Genomic DNA, 20,953 nt, shown 5'->3' with positions numbered 1-20,953 from the left:
TGTTTGTCTGGACGTATGACTCCCCTGCTGGTACACTCACTATGATGCTAATTCAAACATGCAGCAGCTGCTAAATGCCCACAGCCGGTAACTGAACATCCACTGTCCCTCCACATGCTGCTCGTCCCTCTGTCATATAGTCTCCTCATCTCTACCTCCATCTTTTATTTTCTCCCTCCTGCCCTCGGGCCAGTGTCACATCACATCACTTTTCCCCGCTGCCCTTCTCTTGGTCGTGTCCTCACAGGACACTCACCTGCTAGTCAAGTGTGGTGGCAAAATAGGAGAAGAGAAGAGAAGAGAAGAGAAGAGAAGAGAAGAGAAGAGAAGAGAAGAGAAGAGAAGAGAAGAGAAGAGAAGAGAAGAGAAGAGAAGAGAAGAGGAGACAAGAGCTACAAGCTACAAGCTACAAGCTACAAGATCTAATCGCTATAATCTTCTTCAAGCTACAAGAGAAGATTATAGCGTGAAGTTAAGTGATTGATTGAGGCAGAATACAAAGACAAGGTCTAAATCATTAGTGAAACCATTATCATTGACTGCAGCTTCTCTGTCATATAAATCACTTCTTAACTCACTGCTTTACTCCACTTATTGTGTGAGCCACATCAGCGTGAAACTGCCTCCACAGTCACATGGCCACGAGTTTACTTTAGAGGTCAGAGAAACGCTGGCACCTGTGTGTGCGTCTCTACACCTGTTTGAGCAAGCTTACGTTTCAGATACGCTTCTCATATCGCTATTACGGAAAGCATCTGACTTGACTTGAACTGGAGAGGGTGGAGAATGAAGAGGGGATGAGAAAAAGTGATAGACATATAGAAAAGGAATTTAAGTGATGGATGGACACGGACTTGGGGATAAAAGAAGATGAAGATGGATGGAAGCAGAGGAAAACGTCTATAAATGGTAAAGAGAGAAGAATAGGTGCATTTTAAAGAGGGACAGGGCAAGCTGGGGGGTGGGGGTGGGTGGGGGGGAGTGTGGCATTTGGCTCGCTGTCGGTGAATTCTCATATGCAATGCTGAATAATGATTTAGCCAAGCCTGTCAGAGATCGGCCCACTGCGGAGCTAAGAGGGCGAGGAGGGACGGGAAGGAGAGAAGCAGAGAGAGGAGGAAGGACGGAGGGAGGGAGAGCTGAGGTGATGAATAAGGGAGGAGGCGGGAACAGAGGGTGGGACAGGGGGAAGGCCGCAAGAGCAGATGAAAGATGATAGATGGGGTCCGCTGGGGAGTGGGGAGGGGGACGGGAGGGATGAGGATTGGAAGAGAGGAGTAAAGGCGAGAGAGGGTGAGGAGTGGGAGAGAGCCAGGAGTAAAGAGGAGAGGAGAGAGAGAGAGGAGGTAGCTGTCAGGATGATTTGAGCCTGCCCCCAACGGACCCTGACGCTGCACTTTTCCCTGAGCCGCCGTGTGTGTGTGTGTGTGTGTGTGTGTGAGTGTGTGTGTGTGTGAGTGTGTGTGAGTGTGTGTACATACACACACACACACGTTCTTTCCAGACGGACCAAATAGAGATCTTGCTCTCGGAGACAGAGCAGGGCAGTGAGCTAAGAGGAAAATGTGAAGTAGACAACCAACCACAGCCTTTAAAGGCTTCACACACTTAAAATTATGTCATAGTTCTCTGATCTTAACCATGTTAGAATTTTACCACATGGAGAATCACTTTCTGTTAGATGACTCTGCGTAAAAGAGATTCAAATCAGTGAAGAGCATTGCTTCACTTTCACTTCTGTGAATACAAATACACAAAAAGTACTTAAGCACTCTAAAGATACTGTCAAAGAAGTGGACTGTACAGAGTTTAGGACTTAGATATGTCACTTGCATGGTTAGAGCTCTGTTCTCATGTACTGTGTGTCACAGTCCTGCTATGGGTAAAAAACATTCTAACCAACTTGTGGTTAAGTTACTATCTACTCTAGTTTCAGTGAGGAGCTAAGGGACATAGACTGTAATAACCACAAATTAAAGTACACAAGATACACAACAAGCTAAAAGGCAAAATGTAACTTTAGAAAATTAAATTGGCAGCTGATAATTCACAAGCATTTAAAAAAAAGAAAAGAAATTGGGCCCTTAAAAATAAATGAGTCTGTTTACTTGTAAGTTGTTTTTGAAGTCTGTTTCCTATGATCAGTCTCAGTCTCTGTGTTTTGTCACTCCACTGTCTTTTGTTTGTTCATATCTGTTCCTGTTCCTGTGACAGCTCCTTAAAATAGCTTGCACCCTTTACACTCTAGTTCAAGTCTCAATATCAATATATGAATCATAACCAGCATTCATCGTTGTAAACAACTATTATGACAGAAGCAGTATCAACTCAAACCAGTATAAGGAAAGATGATGAAAACATACCTGTGACCCATTTCTCTGTAATGTACTCACACAAATAAACATGAACTATCACCGTTCCCATTTCCAATAACAGGCCAGCATAATACTTATCTCTTCAAAGCCACAGTCCGATAATAATGAACGACAATATCATACTGTATTTCCACATCTTCCTTTCATCTGTCCCAAAAGGCCTAACACACACTCATACACATTTGACCGTAGGTGTAAAAATGTCTCTCTATCTCTGTGTCCGTCCATCATGTGGTTTTGAGACACACAAAACCAGGAGACACGTCTGATGAGTGAGACCTGTCTCCAGTGATGGACGGATGTGAAGCCCTGGCATGTGATGGGCAAAGGGAAGTCCTGGTGACTAATGATGAGCAGTGGAGATGTTCATTTCAGCCGGGGGGGCATCAACAAGCCCTCCGCCTCGCCCCCCCCTCCTCAGCTGTCCCCCTGCAGTTTAATGGCTACTGTATATGAATCTTAATGAAAACATCTCTCTCTCTCTCTCTCTCTCTCTCTCTCTCTCTCTGTGTGTGACCACCTCTCCATCGATTCCGCCCGCAGAGCCAGAGGAGCACCTGACAAAATGTGATGCATTATAGATTACAGATTAGCATTTTAAATTCCAATCAGGGCCAAAAGAGATTAGATGGCCTCAACTAAAGCGACCTGCGGTAATAAAACAACTCCTGTCCGAGGGGCGGTGGTGTTTGTGCGAGTGCAAGAGTGTGTGAGCTGATGTGTTGATATGATTGTTGTGTTAAACTGTTTTTTGATGAGATGAACAGAGACACAAAGGAAGCAGAAGAAGTCATTGTATCGATGACTCATTCGTCCCAATAAGATGAGTGTGTGACCCGGGTGGAGCTTGAAAAATTAGCGTGTGAACTTATGATCACATTACATGGATTTGATGATTCCAAATGATTGTTGATTGAAACCTCTGAAGTGGCCCAGATAATAGTCACATGTTCGGGATGGACACAAAGAGGTGTTTGAGCTACAACTGCATTATTTCATAGTAGATATTCACTTTAAAATGTTGAATCTCTGAGGCGGGCATGTCATTTTGTGTTCCATCTTCATTTACTGATACTTACAACTCTGCAAAAATCTCACAGGTGTTAATTTGATATTAATGGGTCACCAATTAGAGACAGACAAGCGAAAGACGATATTTGACAGCAGGAGACGGAGACTGAGACGCTGGTGTCTACGTGTGTGCGTTCCTAGGCATGTGTGTCAGGGTTGTTGCTGACAATCACTGGGTTACCACATACTGTATGTATGTCTGCCCCCCCACCCACCCACCCACGTCCCCAACAGACACACACACACACGCAGTCAGCGTCTTCTTTTTGGCCTCTCTGCCCTCCGAAACCAAACAGCTCAATTTCAGCATACCCCTCGCACACACACACACACACTCGGAGCGTGGGGCGCCTGTAGACCTAAATAGCTCTGTGCTGTGGGTCACTTGTAAATAACAGTCTATTAAGCTGGAGATGTTGCCACCAACACTGAGAATATCTCACTCTCACACACACAAGTTTGAAGAATCGCTTCTTAAAAAAAATGTGACTCGTCATTACGGGAATAAAAGCTAAGAAAAAGTAAGAGACCATAAGTGTAAAGGCACAAATTCTGTATGTGCATAATTCATAAATCAGAGCCTGTTGTTTCTGGAGGTTCAACCAGATTCTGTGCCCCTGGGAACCTGCTGGACTTTAAATAGATGGAACAAGAAAACATGGACGAGTGAGGGAGTAGGATGCAGCCAGAGAGAGAGAGAGAGAGGATCTAATGCATCAAACAGATTCATGCATTAGAACTGTAAAGCGTACATGACAAGGACATGGAGACATAAGGTCCCCCCCCCCCTCATGCAGTGCAGCGCAGATGTAAAGAAAAACAGAGCAAAGCACAGTCGGCCTTTTCAGCGTTTCAGCCTTTCAACAAACAGCCAGCCGGTGAAATATTGATGCTTAGATTCCAACAAAGAAATGTCCGAATGATTTTGGTAGATCTGAGTGGGGGGGAATTGTCCGATCTATAATTGATACGCCTGCAATGTTAATAACTTGATGGGAAAGCACCGGAACAGTTTCGGGAGATGGGGTAAAAGTGTGTGTGTGTGTGTGTGTGTTTGTGTGTGTTGAAGTGTTAACCCTCCTGCCTGTGACAGTGGGTTTGCTTCTGTAGCCCTATACAGGACAAATACAAGCATCCTGGTTGCTAATAACTGTGTTTCATGGTTACAACATTTTGATTCCTCTATTGCTCTATTGAAAATCATAGCAGACTTATTGTTATTAAACGTTGAGCCCATAACCTGTGAGTCTGTGTTTAAAGGGGATTATCTGTGCTGGGCCAGGAACCATTGCACAAGCTCCATAATCCCTCTAATCATATATTTGTTATCATTCAATCCTTTCCTTTTTAAATAGTTTGTGTTGTTTTAATATTCCTTTAAATTCCTCTCTGATTCATCATATAGTCAATGGTGCTTTGCTATTATGAAGATGCGTGTTGTTCTACACTTCCTGACAGCTTGTTGCCTGTGTGACCTTCCCTGAGTGCGGCTGTGTGTTTCTCTGTCTGCCTCATCGCCTGCCGCTCTCTCAGTCTCACCATGCAACAAAAGCCAAACAGCCCAAAAACAATGCTGGACAACAAATCCTCTAATCTGTGTTTAATTCTTTTTGAAGTGTGAAAACCATCCCAGAACAGTAAATGTGTTGTAATTAGACGTTGATAATTAGAGGCGAGGGACCGAGGGAGGTCCCAGAGTGATTATTATGGGATAGCAGAAGCCAGAAAAACAGGAGGAGAGTGGGCTGAAGTTCACCAAACGCACCCGACAACTCTCACACACGCAGAGACAAGCTGGTGGAGACAGAAACTCCACAGAGACCGAAGTGAAAGAATACTTCCTCGACCCAACCTCCGAGCAACTTCACATCTTTTAATCCATACTTTATTTTTCTGTGTTTTTTCCGTTCATCTCTTGTCTTTCATCTGAAATCGATCCATCCATTCCGGCACACGTCTCATTACCTGCAGTCCAGCTTCTCGATCTCAAAGTGCGGGTTGAAGTTGAGGACAATGCGTTGCGAAGGCTCGGGGGCCGTGATGATCCAGCGGCAGTTCTGGTGGGGGGGGTACTCCAGCGGGTAGCCAGGTGTGGTGATGTATCCGGCATCGCTGGCATCGAGGAAGCCACCGCACGGCTCAGACGCTGCGTGAGGGGAAAGAGAAGGAGGAGGTTATTAGATGATTGAGAAAGTCCAGCAGACGTACAAACATGTTTATGTTTTTCTTTTGTTCACGACATCACCTTGGGTAAAATTTGGAAATCTTCATAGTAGGGTTAAAGTGATAAAATGCAGGTTCACAGACTGAATAAGGTCTTTAGTGTTTCAAAATGTGATGAGGAACAACGGAGGAAGGAGACGTTGAAAACATCGGGCTAAAGGGCAAGAAGTGACCATTCAAAGAGAAAACTTTCTAGCAGAACAAAATTCAGAAACAAAGGAGGACCAATCAGATAAGCCAGCAATATCAACATGGAGCTATAATAACTTCCCTCACAACAGCAGATAAAAGTCTAGAGCATCAACAGGGGTCAACGTTGTTTTCTTATCGAGTCTGACCAGGTGGACGTCAACACGCTCTATGAAGTCATTCAAATCAAATCTAATACATATTTGCTCATTATTCATGATTTGACACAGGAGGTGGGGAAAGAGGCAAAACAGATAAAATGCTGATAAGAGTTGTGTTTGCAGAGACAGGAAGTGAGGAACAAAGATGTGTGTGTTTGTGTGTAGATGTCTCTGTGCATTCGGAGTCAAGGTCGGCGCATCATGACGTACAATGACTCCATTCTGACCCAAGACTGACGCATACGCACACACACATACACACACACAGACACACACACACACACAGGGCTGACCAGATGCCACCGTTACTGTCTGCGAGCGGATCCACTTTTCAGCGGTCATACATCTGTGTGGTGTCGTAAACAATGCCACTCATTCAGTTCTGCAGATGTAGCCCCACATGGACGGGTAACTCATATATATCTGTGACACCCCCCCGACACAACACACACACAACCCCACTGTATTACATCTCTGGCATCCATTGTGCCTCAGGCTGGCTGCTCGGTTTGATTGACTGTCCAACCGATTTCATGAGCTGAACTTCTGTCATTGTTTAAGATCCGGAAAAAAAAAGCTTAACCTAAACCATACTGGTGGGTATATGATGACATCCGTCTTTGTTAAGGCCAAGCACTTCTAACATAAAGGCACCATCTCAGCCTCTATCTGCTGCAGGAGACTGGTTTTCACTTTGCTCGTTAAACATCCACAAAATAACACGTCGGAAGATATAATGCCTGGTCTCTCAGCTCTTGCAGACAAATGAGTTATTTTAAATGTTTGTTACTTTTGAAAGAACTACAATATCCAGGGGATATGTCTGCATGGTACAGTGATTGCAGTATATCCATCTTTCCACTATCCAGAACTGACACCAAATATCAAAGATACGAAAGCCGGCAGTGTGCACAGTAGTGGGGGAGGAGCCTGTGGTACCAGTGTCCACTGTTTGACCAATTATGGGTCAGTCTCAGCTGTCAATCATGACATTTCCCTGTTTTTATAGCATCAAATCACTAATTGAAACCAAACTTTCCAAAAGAGCACTTGAACAAACATCAGTATGATAAGAACAACCCAAAATGACAGTGATGTCATGTGTTGTCAATGTCCCATCCACCACCAAGGGGATAATGACTTATACTTCAGCCATCAGGGGGCAATCAGGACACTTTGGCTTCACCTTTAAGGAGCAGTCATGTCGTCCATCTTTATATAGAGTCACGGAGGCGGACAGGATGGTCACTCTAATAAAAGCAGCATGTTTGTCTGCCTTCTCATTGGAAAGCACAGAAAGAGGATAAAACACACGAGAAGCTAAGCAGATATCTCTGTGAGGTGTCTGGCCCCAGTGAGCTGCCAGAACAGTTTCAGTTCACCTTGGTATTGATTCTACAATTCTCTGAAATCTACCGGAGAGATCAAAAAACAATCGGTGGTGGTGGAGGAAAAAGCTTTCCAACTGGTCTTTGCCCAAATCTCCCTTTGACGTTCAACTGGTTTGAGATGTGGTGACTGGGAAGGCCATGATTCATCTCGTCAAACCTTTCAGTGACCTCTCCTGCCTGTTGTCGTCCTGCTTCTCTCACTCAATTCACAGCGTTTTGTTTCGTTTGTCCACCGTTCTGCATTCGAACAATCATTCCTGTGTCAGTTCAGACTCAGTGTGCCTCTACAAACACCGACCTGATAAAAAAAACACCACCGTATTTAGTATTTATTGCCACTGTCCTGAGTGGGGTGACATAGCCAAGTCAAACTACTCAGCAGAATACAACATGTTTGAATGTTATAAATAGAGCGGCTACTGTAAACCTATCCTCCTAAAGGAGTAACTGTACACATTCAACATTAACACACGCACGCACGGCATAAACACTTTACCAGACGCAGTCTTCACAATAAATTCAAATAGACAAACAAATACACACGGAAACACTGAGGATCACATTTTGTTGTGTCATGGCTGCAGCTACTGTACGCATGCACGTGGACTGATTGATATTTAGTCATGCACTCCAGAGTTGGCTGGAGAAGAGAGAGGTGTGGGTCAGTCAGTCACTGGGTCAGCTTTACCTGCTATCTACCTCACCCTGTCTGCAAGCAATTAGTGATCACCCCTCTATATCTCCCTATCTCTCTCTATCTCTATCTCCCTATCTCTGCCTGTCTCCACCCCCCTATGCTGTGAGCCAACTAGTCCTGTCTGTCTCCTCCTATCTGTTTCCAATCTCCTTGGTGACATTCAGTCATACAGGAATAGAGTTACAGGGCCTATGTAACCCGGCCAGACGCATTTCATCTCAGCACCACCTGGATTAGTGCTTAACCAGTCTGGAATCTCACAGCAGCATCAGCCAAACACCACTTTTAGCTCAGCGCTTTGCAAACTGTATCCGACGAAAACAATCTGGGATATGCAGAGAGGCAGCGCAAGGGGGAAAAAAGAAAGATTGTTCGATAAATCTAACTAACTAATAACTTAATGCTCTGCAGCTTGGTTGTTATCGGGGTAGGTGGAGGACTATAAGAGCCAAGACATGATTTTATAAGATTCAGTTCCTGCACAAGACTCTGGTAAAGGCTGTGGAGGTTTGTTCCTCTTTTTCTACTCCACTCTTTACTTTACTTCTGCCTATGTCTGACTGAAACAGCCAACTGACAGATATAAAGAGGCTGGATAAGATAATAAACAAGATACAACCCTCTTTTTGAGACTATATTTGATACGATTGTCCTTTTTATCTATTATCACTCTTCAACTTTCTACTTGAGCAGTTTTGTGTAGGTATCGCTCTCGTCTTTTCTTCCCCTTTTCAAATTTTTTCAGACTTCCCCTCATCTTCTTCTCCTCCTCCTCCTCTCTTCTCACCTCTGGCATGTAGCCGATGACGACAGCACCTCCGAGCGTCAAATGAACATGGTCGGTGTGACAGAGAGGCAGATGCCGTGTGTGTGTGTGTGTGTGGGAAGTATTGTGTCTATTCCGCTTCAAGGGTTCATTAATCTCTGGACTCATCATACACACACACACACAAAGTAATTCATTTATCACATCCAAACAAGGCAAAGGGTGTCACACACATCTTTTGAATTTTAAGTGAATGTGACATTGTCATTGTTTTCAATTGGTGCACATATACACATTTATGTATGTATAATATGAGCTGAGGTGCAGATTATTAGTTATTTTAAATTCCTAAACCAAACGTTTTTCTTTTGGGTAGAACAGCTAACTGCTTTATATCTTCAACCATGAAACAGGTAAATCTATGAGAGACAGAGATTGAAAGAAGATGAATTTACCCCATTTGATCTTATTCTTTTTAGCAATGTTGCATTAAATAAATCTTTGTTGAGTAAAATGTCCTCACAACTTCTTTATATTATGACAAAAGCTATACAAAAATGATCTGAGAAGTTAACTTTAGTCAAGTTGTACGATTCCCTGCTTCAAGCAGCTGCATACGTAGGTGGCTGCCTACCAAAATTATTCAGACCATTTACTCAAGTAAAAGCAGAAGCACTACATTGTTAAAATACACTTACAACTATAAGTTCTTCAGTAGTATCAGCAAAATGTACCTGGACATCACAGAGTAGAGTCTAAGTGTCTCATATTATATTTGTATTCATGTTTAATGTCGCAGCTCTACTACTTTTGTGTAGTTTGATTTTTTTTAAAAGTTATATGATGGAAAGTTGTTTGAGTTATTAAACATACACATCTCTCTCTCTCTTTTTCTCTCTCTTTCTCTCTCTCTCTCTATCTTTTAAACCTACATTTTGTCCTATCAGTAAAAGCCATAGTGCCAAAAAATATCTTAAAAGCATAAGAAATTTGCTGTTGATAAACAAATAGGTACGAACAACATAACATGGAATGACTCAAGTTCAGAACAAATAAAACTGCACCCGAGCTCAGCTGAGGTTTTTGCTTCACTCCACCACAGACTGTGTTTAAATCTGGAGTGAGCTGGTACTTTTACGAGATGAAACAAAAACAACACATCTAAAACACCACAATTGTCTTTACTCCGTCTCTGTTTGTGTGTCGCTCGGTGACGACAACCCTTCCCTCCTCTTGACCCCGGACTTCACACAACGCAGCTTCTCTCTCAACCACATCAGCGGGTGGGATCTTCAGGGAGAGGTTGTATTTAGACCACACATTCACAACAAAAAGCACAAACACAAACCGCTGAACATCGCTTATCCCCCTCTGGCTGAGGCATCAATGGGTTCAGGCCACACACACACACATACATGCACACGTAGAGACACACACCCAGGATAAGCAGCAGTAAACGATGCTAAGCAGTCAAGCAGGGATATGAGTCGTTGCATTATTTATGGCTCTCCGCCACGTTCAGTGTTGCCTCCTGATAACACCTATTCAGCAACTTTTTCCCCCCACATGCACATACCTCCACACAGACACACACAGATCCACCCATACGGTGGATATCAAAACGTGTACAGAAATGCATGCACAACACAATCGCACAACGTCACAACCGTTACACGCTTCCGCATGGAGCTGCTTTGCAAAATTGAACTATCCTTGTTTGTTAGACCTAGATGCAAATTCTCTGACCTTGTCTCTAAGCTCTCTTACATATTCATTTTCCCTCCGAGTCTTATTTGACTCTTAAGAGGCACTTCTAGAAATCCCGATCGATTTCCTCATCCGGGGGAACTTTGCATAACCCTTGCTCATTTCAATTGGCGTGGGCCAGTAAGAAAAGCATTGGTGTTTTTAGTGTTCGTGTATGAGAGTGAGGAAGCTGACTAGCTAACCAGAGAGCTCATTATCCACCAACACTAGTCCCAATACTCAAAACAGTAGAGTGAGTCACATCATTTTGACCTCGTAGGAAACAGGTCCCCGAATCCAACAATCCAATCAATAGACTCTGAACATCTGCATCAAAGCCCTAGGGGGAAATAAATGCTAATTCTACCATTGATTTCTTGGCATTTTTACAATTTGCGGTGCGTTTTCAGGAGGATGTTTTTTTGGCTCCGGCATCTCGAAGCACTCACAAAAAGCTTCAGGCACCGTTACCTTAAACGGAGGAAATACACTCACATTTGGAGTTTAAAAAGCTTTTGTATGACTCCGAGAAACACTGAAAATAACAGCCCGAGATGTCTTCTTTGGATCAGAACCAAGGAGCGTTTTAGTCACCGAGACCCGACAAACCTCAGGAATGGACAGAAAGACGGAGAGAAAGAAAGGGAGATGGAGGCAGAGCAGGGCGAAAGGGGAGAGAGCAACGCCAGAACATCTGTCTCTCATCATCTGAAAAGAGAAAGTCAGCAGCTCAGAACAGCTCACTGGACAAAAAATACAACTCACACACACACAGAGACACGCAGACACACAAACAGGTGGGGTTGTGCTTTTCTCCAGGTGACCTGCATTAAGCCACAGTGGAAAATTACAGACAGAATGGTGTGTGTTTGTTGGAACGTGTGTTAAAATAGAAAAAGGAGGGTGGAGGAGGACTACAAAGGCTCTGAGAAACACAAAGAATGATGAAAAACTGGAGAGATGAGGACTCGCAAAAAAAATAAAGGATGAGTGTGTGATACAGAAAGAGAACTGACAAGAGAACAAGCTGCTCCGCTCGAGAGCAGAGACCTTAGGTGACCTACGGAGATTTAGAAAGGAGAGAGAGATAATAGGCCGGAGTACAGGAAGGTAGAGAGAGACAGGAAAGATCTTTAACAGAGAGAGCGGCAGCGAATAAACTGAAAAGATAACTGAAGCAGAACGGTGTGTGTGTGTGTGTGAGAGAGAGGACGAGCAACAGACTGTAAAGGAAAGGAGGTAAAAAATGATGTTCGGAAATGACTAGAGAGAGAGAGTTTCAGGTTAAAGTAGAATATAGCACTTTACAAATCTCCCCCAGCGGTCCCCTTAGGAAACCACCTTTTAATTAATTAGTTCCAGATTGTAATTCTGGATCTGCACCAAATTAACGTGCTCATTAAAATCAATCCCGTAAAAACTTTCTTAAAAAGTACATTCAAACAATTTCCTCTCAACCAACTGCCTTGAAGTCAAGTTTGTTTCTCTGTCATATTCAACAAGTCTTCAAAAGTAAAACATCATAACACCAAGTGGGTCCATTCTCTCTGGTACAACACATATAAGGGTTTTCTGATGCCACGCCCCTGACATCTTCTAAATCTGTTACAATCAATTCTACAGAAATAAAGGTTAAAAAAACACAAAGTAGGTTATTCATCTTTTTGTCTAGACTTCCACAACTGAGCTTTATTCTCTTCCAGCCTGAGAAAGCCAGGATTGAGGGAAACATAGACTGAAAGAGTCAGAGCGAGGAAAAACAACAACAACAAGGGAGTGAAACAGTAAAAGAGATTTCCCACCGCTGCGAAAGTGAGACCAAACAGAAGGTGAGCGAGGTTTCTTAATCGGAGCGAGGGAAAACACTGACACGGGGAGGTGTGGAGAAAGAGACAGAGTGCGCCAATAAAGGAGAGGTGAGGCTTCATGAAAAGAGAGGAACAACAGGGTGATTCAGCATGAAGGGAGAGAGAGAGAAAAGGGAAAACAACGTGTGGCCTCGCACGGCACTGCTCTGGAGGGACTACAGAGGACACAGAAGGCTTAGCTGGTAAGTACACATACACACACACACCCACCCACACACACACACACACACACACACACACACACACACACACACACACACACACACACACACACACACACACACACACACACACACACACACACACACACACACACACACACAGGTTTTAAGAGAAGTGTGGACAGGCAAATAGTCTCATTCAAAGGATTTCCACGATCTCCCCTTTCCTCTGAGGACGTTTGTTCTGCTCGCTCTCACACACACACACACACACACACACACACACACACACACACACACACACACACACACACACACACACACACACACACACACACACACACACACACACACACACACACACACACACACACACACACCGCATCCTCCCTAATTACTCCAGTCATTACCAATGGCCAGTGAAGACACTAGAAAACTAGCAGTTTACTAATGACATGATAACTGTAATTAGAACATCCTGCTGGACCCACTAATTGTCCTTTCGCTTTTACCAGACGAGAGCGAGACTTAAAGAGAGGGAAGGAGAGAGAGAGAGAGAGAGAGAGAGTGTGCAGAGGGTTAATTGTCTTTTGTAGGTTGTTGATATCAGTGGACCTGCACAACTGTTAGGCCACCATTACTGTTATAATTGAAAAAAAACAAAACAATGTCCTCTCGTTTGATACACAAATGTATTTATTTATTTATTCTGTTGGCTTTTTAGCTTGCATAGCTAATTAAATCAGGATTTTCCTGGATTTTCCTTCTATTCAGATGTGCTTTAAAAAAAGGAAAAAGGTAAAAAGAAGAAGTTGTCAGCCATCGATTGAATCACGAGATGAAAATAAAGAACGAGCCTTAATCATGAGAACCTGCCGGAAACACCTGCTGCCTGCGAGATGATTAAAAAGAAATCAGTTTTGTAGAAAGTCGGCGGCGGCAGCGTGTCACCTGTCAGACTCTCACTCGCTCGGCTGTCTCATGCACACAGATCTCAGTCTAATCAGGACAGTTAAACTGTTTTCATTTGAGATGGAGAGTATTTTTAAGGGACATTTTGTGGATAACGGTATCCATGTTTCCAAAATGGTGACGTATAAAACCAATGTGTGTGTGTATTGATAATATACGACATTTGAGCCAGAAGACCTCCAGAGCCTGATAGAGCAGAGGAATACGTCTGGTTGCTTTACTGCAGGTGGCTCCACTCAGCTGCTTCACACTCTCCTGCTCTCCTCTTACTTCACTATTGCCCTCTCTCCTTTCTTTCTTTCTTCTGGCCTCCAAAACTCATTTAAGATTCTTTACTCCCTCCATCTTTTATTGTTTCTTCTTCTCTCGCCCTCCGCCTCTGCTCCATTTCTCCTCTGTTTATTGTTTTGTTGTTTCTCGAGGTGCTCTCGCTGCCGGGAGTTCACAGGTCGCGTGGAAGCATCACAAACAGACTTTAGATTATAATTTCCTGCCGTCATTATCCGAACGCAGAAGAATGAGAGAAGGGCAAATGGGAATTGAAACAATTAGAATGAAATGATGGGGAAATGCGGAGAAAAACATACAAGACTGAGCTGATTCCAGACTCACTAATTGTCCTTTCTTTTTATAGGCCGCTCATATACTCTGCTGCTAAAATTGAACATTCACTCACTCACTCTTTTTTACAGTTTATTTGACTTTGCCATAATATACAGCTGTATTTTACCCTCTCTCTTTCTCCATATGCACTGAGTCACCATACATGGAAACACCAAATTACAGTGACAGAAAGAAACACAGCTAAATGCATGTTTTATAGGATTTAATGTCTGTAATATTTCACGCTCATAATTGATTTTCTTTTCCCGACACAAAGTGATTACGTTGTGCAATTGTGTCAGAGTCGGTTTATTATGTAGTGAGCTGAAGCTGGGTGTGTATAATATTCTTCTTATTGTGAACAAAGGACATTAATGGTTTGCTTTATTGATGCCATCATGACCTGGTCCAATGCAACATTTAATTATTACAAGGCCCTGACCCCCCCATGGGGCATCCCAGGACCTATAAAAGCTGGAGGCTAGAAAATAACAAATTCATTAGAAACCCAATCACGCTCACACTGGTAAGTTGGTAAAAAAGTCTTTAAATTCTGCACGACAATGACCTGGCGATTAAACAAAAACGCTGCAGCCTGGAGCACAAATAACTGAAGTGCAATCACGTTCAGAGTCGATGAACCTGTGTCACGAGTGGGGGGGTGGGGTTGGTGACTTTCTCAACACAAAAAAACAGGGAAAGAAATTCCCTCCCTTCGCTTTCAGACTTTCTAAACCAGGCTGATGGGAGCCATGAATAAAGAACCAGTCTCATGAAGCAGCCCTTGGTGTATACCTGTGGGGCGATTTATCCTACTGCCTGCTTCCTACTCCAGCGAGCCTGTTTTCATCAAGCTGCATATTTCAGAGGAGACACTATGGAGGCAGACAGCTGGTCTTGAGTGGCCAATTACGTCCGTTTATCTCCCTTCCAGGCACAGCTGTGATCAAACAGAATGAAGAAACAGGATCAAACAGCGAGGCTAAAAAATCGCTCTTCCGTTTGCTTCACTTCTTCTTCTTCTTCATCGCAGCTCTCCCTCCGCCTGTCCCCTCCACTTCCTCCCCACTGTGCTTCCATCCCTCCCTCCTGTCTCTAGCTATCTATATATACACCTCTTTTTTTTTTAAGTCTGACGATGCTTTCCTTGCTCTTCTCTCCGGAGACAAGCCGAGCGGAGGCATCTGCTAAAAGTTTACTGCTGAGGAAGCTTCAATCCTGTGTGTAGCCTGCTGCTGAGCATGTGTGTGTCTGCATGTGTGTGTGTGTGTGTGTGTGTGTGTGTGTGTTCCAGTAGATCTCAGTGTACCAGGGAGAGATGTCGGAGGAGCTTGATCGAGGTTAATCTCATTGCAACAGGTTGTCATATCTGAACACATTACTTATGGCTTTCCTAGATTATTTTATGGAAATGGTGATGTCATGATCAGAAACAAGAACTACTTTGTTTAGGTTAAATTAAGATTGTGCTCAAAAAACAATGGTGACTAATGGAAACGGAACAGAAACCACATTTAAACACTTGGTCATTTCACCACGAAAACCAGTTTCCAATGTGAATTTCACTGCATTGTAAGAATCTCAGCTCTGACACTGGCTGTAAACATGGGTCACTTTACACTGTTGATCAAATGATAAGATACCAGGGTCAGTCAGTGGTTTATATACAGTGGCAGCAGCTATCAGAAGCTTCACATTCAGAGGTGGTATCTGGCTCCAGCAGGTTTTATTCACCGAGGCCTGCTCTGACTTCCAGGTCTCAGGTTGACATGGAAATATCCACACAGACCAATCTGCTCCATGATACATATCTTCTCACATTCAAGGTGAAATGTGATGCAGAGAGTATATGCCTCCACTGTGCTCTCTCTCTCTCTCTCTCTCTCTCTCTCTCTCTCTCTCTCTCTCTCTCTCTCTCTCTCTCTCTCTCTCTCTCTCTCTCTCTCTCTCTCTCTCTCTCTCTCTCTCTCTCTCTCTCTCTCTCTCTCTCTCTCTCTCTCTCTCTCTCTCTCTCTCTCTCTCTCCTCTCTCTCTCTCTCTCTCTCTCTCTCTCTCTCTCTCTCTCTCTCTCTCTCTCTCTCTCTCTCTCTCTCTCTCTCTCTCTCTCTCTCTCTCTCTCTCTCTCTCTGTGCACGCAAACAACATTTGGCAGACGGGCCTCTCAATCCAAGTCATGAGATCTGCAAAAAGCCCCACGGCTCACCTCCAGAATAAGCCTTAAATCAATACAACAAAAAAAACACTTTTTCAGTCGCCTCTTTTTGCACCTTTACACACACACACACACACACACACACATGTATCTCATAGCAGAATGTGGCCCTTGAGGAGTAATAAAAAAGGGTTTAGCCGAATCTTCAGTCTCTTTTCGAGGATAAAACCAACAGCAGCAGTGAGATTGAGTAGATTATTACTATTTATAATGAACCCGGATGTCAGCCAGTCTCTTTGAAAATGCATAAAAGGGATTTCCACTGTAAAATTTGATATAATTTGAATTTTATTAACAACAATTTGGTTAAAACTAGTCCCCGTTCTCAGATCAACTTCCCTATAAATACCCACCTGTAACAGAACACTGAATTTAAGTAAGGATGCCCAAAGACATGAGTGTTTAACCGAACCTCCCTGTGCGTAAAGATGGTTTGGATACGCACGAAGACGCTTTTCTGTCGTGCCACTTTTAATGTAGTGCAAACTGCGGATCGTTTCTCACATCATGTGCGCGGAGGTGGACCGCTGATAGGTGTTAATGCTCCGGACGCTGGAATCGGACCTCCGTGAGGCTGGAGCAGCCTCCTGTAGCCGGGGACTGGGTCCGATTCCCCGCCACCAGCTTCGCGCACTGACCCCCCAAGCCCCCGCGTGATCAAACACAAGTAGCTGCCAGGCTTTTCAATAAAAACTCCGGGATGTGAGTAAATCATAAAGTGACACATACTGAGATTAAACAAGCGCGATAAGGTCACACATACGAACTCCCGAGTCTGAACCTTGCGCAGCAGCTGACAGCGGTAGTTAGTCCCTCGGTAGGAATAGAACAGGAGCATTATAGTGATTTTTCATCATTGAATAGCTCTCCGGAGATGAGTCGTTGATCAAGCTGCAGATTAAAATCCACAGATTATGATAGAGATGTTTCCTGACGTCAGGGTGGGACACTGATTCTGACACTTGATTTGTAAAGATCTCACCGTTAGAAAGTTTGATCGTAAAGAAGCATGTGGCACCAAATACATTAAAACTCGCTGTCATGGGACAATTAAAGGATTAAGTTCGATCATTAGAAGTTTATTACTTTTTTCTATTTTCACTTCGTCACCTCTGGTGTTAACGCCAATCGAGCGAGATGGGTCAATTCTGAGAATGGCCCTTAAGAGCCGGGGTCTCCTAAAGCTTAATAGTGTCCCTACGCTCCTTATTTTTAATTGTATGATTTAAAAGGGTTATATATGTTAGGGTAGCTGATGTAATGAGAACATTTGTAATGGTTATTTCTCCAGGATGTTTTATTTATGCTCATTTTGGTTTGAAGGGGATCTAGATTTTCTTCTAAGAAACAAACGTCTCTGCTGAGTCTCCCATGCTGGTAGTTGTGCTGTGGGTGTGAGAGGTGTCTGTCTTTTGGGAAAAGAAGCGGGTTCAACTCCCGTTTAGCACCTACAAGTCACACGGATTAAAGCGGGCATGAAGGGAAAGTGCCAAAACCTACCTCCTTCTTCTGCTCTGACTGGAAGCGAAAGAAAAGCCAGTAAACATCCACAGAGCCATATGAGTAAATCCATCTTCTCTCCTCTGATGTGTGGGAAATAAAAAAGTCACTTCTTATCTTCTTCTGTGGATTTAATATGTGAGAAGTTTGTGATCCAACAGTCTCCCTTTCCCACAGTTCTTCTATTTCTCTAGTGCGCAACACGACCGGTGCCCAGACTCCTCCACGAATGCGTGTGTTCTCCTCTCCAACAATATCAAAGTGGGTAAAACTGTAATGTTCGTTTAGGATGTGTCAGTGTGTGAAACTGGCCTGAAATCAGCTCAGATCGTCCGGTAAACACGTTTTTAAAGTCGCGAAATCCATGTCGGTGCTCACAGGCGACAACACCGGGTCCGCGTGTCAGAATACAGACCTGACACGGCTGAGAGGGAAATTACAAAATTCAAATAAAGTAAAAAAAAAAAATCACTTGTTGGAGTCACCGGGGACCATCAGAAAAAAAAAAAAGTTTGGCAAATAAAGGAGTAAAAGAAGTCTTTCCCTTTTTTGTTTCGATATTCCCAGATCTTCTCCTGTGGCTCAATCTCCAAGTTCTGCGTCTACTTGGTAAAAGCACCTGTGATTAAAATAAATGTCGACCCTTTGATTGTTCTGTGGGGATAATGTCCGGATGGGGACCGGTTCCGTGTCTTGCTCCAGGGGACGCAGGAGGCGGAGGTGTCCCGGAGGAGGAGGCGGCAGGTGGAGCACCGGTGTCCGTGCGTAAAAGCTGCTCGGGAGAAAAGGATCGTGCAGCCTCTCCGCTCCGCTCCTCATCCAAACTGAGCTCTCCTCCGCTCCAACACGCGTATCTGTCTCCCCCCTCCTTCTCTCTCTCTTCTCTCTCTCTCTCTGTGCTGAACGAATGTCTCTCTCTCTGTCTCTCTCCCTCTCTCTCTCTCTCTCTCAGCAGCTCCTTCCTCTCCGGTCTCCGCCGGGTTAGTGGCAGTGTGTAGGACCGCTCACTCAGTCCCCTGTCTCGGGGCGCATGCACGCGGCGCGCGCACGTGTATCGGATTACAGTAGGCACCTCTGCCCGCCTCCATATAGCCCCTCACTGATTAGAGAGCGGTTTTTTTCTCTTCATTTTTCCTCACCCTCTCCTATACCACATCTACATCTCTTTCCCCACTCACTCCCTCTCTTTGATTTTTCACCAAATTTCTCCCTGCCTGTCTCTCCCTCCCACATTTATTCAACTCTCTCTCCTTCTATTCCTGCATTTATTCTGTCCTCTCTCTGGTAGGAGAGAGAGAGAGAGAGAGAGAGAGAGAGAGAGAGAGAGAGAGAGAGAGAGAGAGAGAGAGAGAGAGAGAGAGAGAGAGAGAGAGAGAGAGAGAGAGAGAGAGAGAGAGAGAGAGAGAGAGAGAGAGAGAGAGAGAGAGAGAGAGAGAGAGAGAGAGAGAGAGAGAGAGAGAGAGAGAGAGAGAGAGAGAGAGAGAGAGAGAGAGAGAGAGAGAGAGAGAGAGAGGAGCCCACAGCACAGCTCCATGAGCTCTGTAGCTGTGCTGGGAGATTTAAAAGGGACCTGGTGCAGATTTACTACTGGAACCCTGCGTGTGTGTTTGTGCGAGTGTGTGTGTTTGTATGTGAGTGTGTGTTTATGTGAATGTGTGTGTGTGTGTGTGTGTGTGTGTTTATGTGAATGTGTGTGTGTGTGTGTGTGTGTGTGTGTGTGTGTGTGTGTGTGTGTGTGTGTGTTTGTGTGAATCAGTGTGTGTGCGTGTGTTCATCCCAATGGAAAGGATGATAAGTAATAATCAATTAGAATCAGTTAACAAAAATAATAATCCTACCCAAATAGATCCTACTATGAAAATGAAGTTTTGTGCTAAAGGAACAAAATTACATGTGATGCAGAGCAGCCATCAAGGCAGTGAGCTTCTGGATACACACACACTCACAAACACACACACACACACACACACACACACACACACACACACACACACGAACGCACGCACACGCACACACAAACACACAAGCACTCACTTTCCCTTTTGCTCGCCCACTCCCTCCCTGCAGTGGGGGGGTGTTTCAGGCCCAGCACTGACACCAAAGCTCGTGGTCGGAAAACCGAACCAAATGTTGGCTCTCATGTCGTCCTCCCAGGACACACCCTGAGCACGCTGACACACAGATACACACAAACCGGCCATAATGACACAACTCAGTTATCTTGCGGGGACTGAAACCCCTTTAAACCCCCATTCCTTTCATGGTTGAGAAGAAAATCACACAGGGGCAGATGTCTTTTTTTTCATGTAACAAATATTTATAGCCTCTGACGTGAGAATTTCTTAGAAGATGCAAACATACACAGCGATATTCGGTTACATATTTTCACCAATCATGGCAGGTTACAGGATTTAAAGTGCTGGTAAACAGGTGAATCACTGATCTCCGTTCAGGCGGGTGACATGTGGCACACACACACCATCACACTCAGTTTCCTCACATCTCGGGAGGTCTGAAGGTATTAAGTTCATTTTCCATGACAGGTTTGTGTGTGTGTGTGTGTGTCTGTGTCAAAGAGAGAGAGAGAGAGAGAGGTAACTGTCACCCCTCTCATTCCGTGTGTCCCTCTAGTGGTACGACCCCTGTAACCTGTCCCTCTCGCTCCCCTCCCACCCCCCCCCCCTGCCTCCCTCATCCTGTGTCTCTCTGCTGTAACTGAAGCCCTCCCAAACCCACTGGAATCTGTCAGGTGATGAGAGCAGCGAGCAATCACATGCTAATATCGCTCTAACGTTCCCTCCGAGCTGTCAGAGCCACACTTTGGGATCTTTTTTTTATTAGAGGCGATGGAAAACTTGTTAACTCTAACTTGTGTGTCTTCCAGCTGTGCTCAAATATGACAATTTCAACATTTTTTTTGCATTCCACAGCAGGGAGCTGCATTCTTCTTCTTCTTCTTCATTTGAAACGTAGTGTGAACTTCTTGTTTCACATGGCAGCAGAGTTCGCTGAGTGTGA

At 44.2% G+C, this 20,953-nt stretch overlaps 1 protein-coding gene across 1 annotated transcript in view; it reads right to left on the bottom strand.

The window, feature by feature from the left end:
- LOC133021665 (neuropilin-2-like) overlaps positions 1-18,494 on the bottom strand; it is an 86,902-nt gene extending 68,408 nt beyond the window's left edge. Inside the window, exons 1-2 of the mRNA XM_061088612.1 lie at positions 17,936-18,494; positions 5,412-5,592 (exon numbers count right to left, since the gene is read on the bottom strand). Coding sequence (XP_060944595.1) covers positions 5,412-5,592; positions 17,936-18,008 — 254 coding nt within the window. The 5' untranslated portion in view covers positions 18,009-18,494. The remainder of the gene's footprint in view (positions 1-5,411; positions 5,593-17,935) is intronic.
- Between the last annotated feature and the right edge of the window lie 2,459 nt (positions 18,495-20,953).

The sequence above is a fragment of the Limanda limanda genome, chromosome 16 (assembly GCF_963576545.1).
Source record: "Limanda limanda chromosome 16, fLimLim1.1, whole genome shotgun sequence".
Taxonomy (NCBI): domain Eukaryota; kingdom Metazoa; phylum Chordata; class Actinopteri; order Pleuronectiformes; family Pleuronectidae; genus Limanda; species Limanda limanda.
This window is presented reverse-complemented; position numbering and strand designations above follow the sequence as displayed.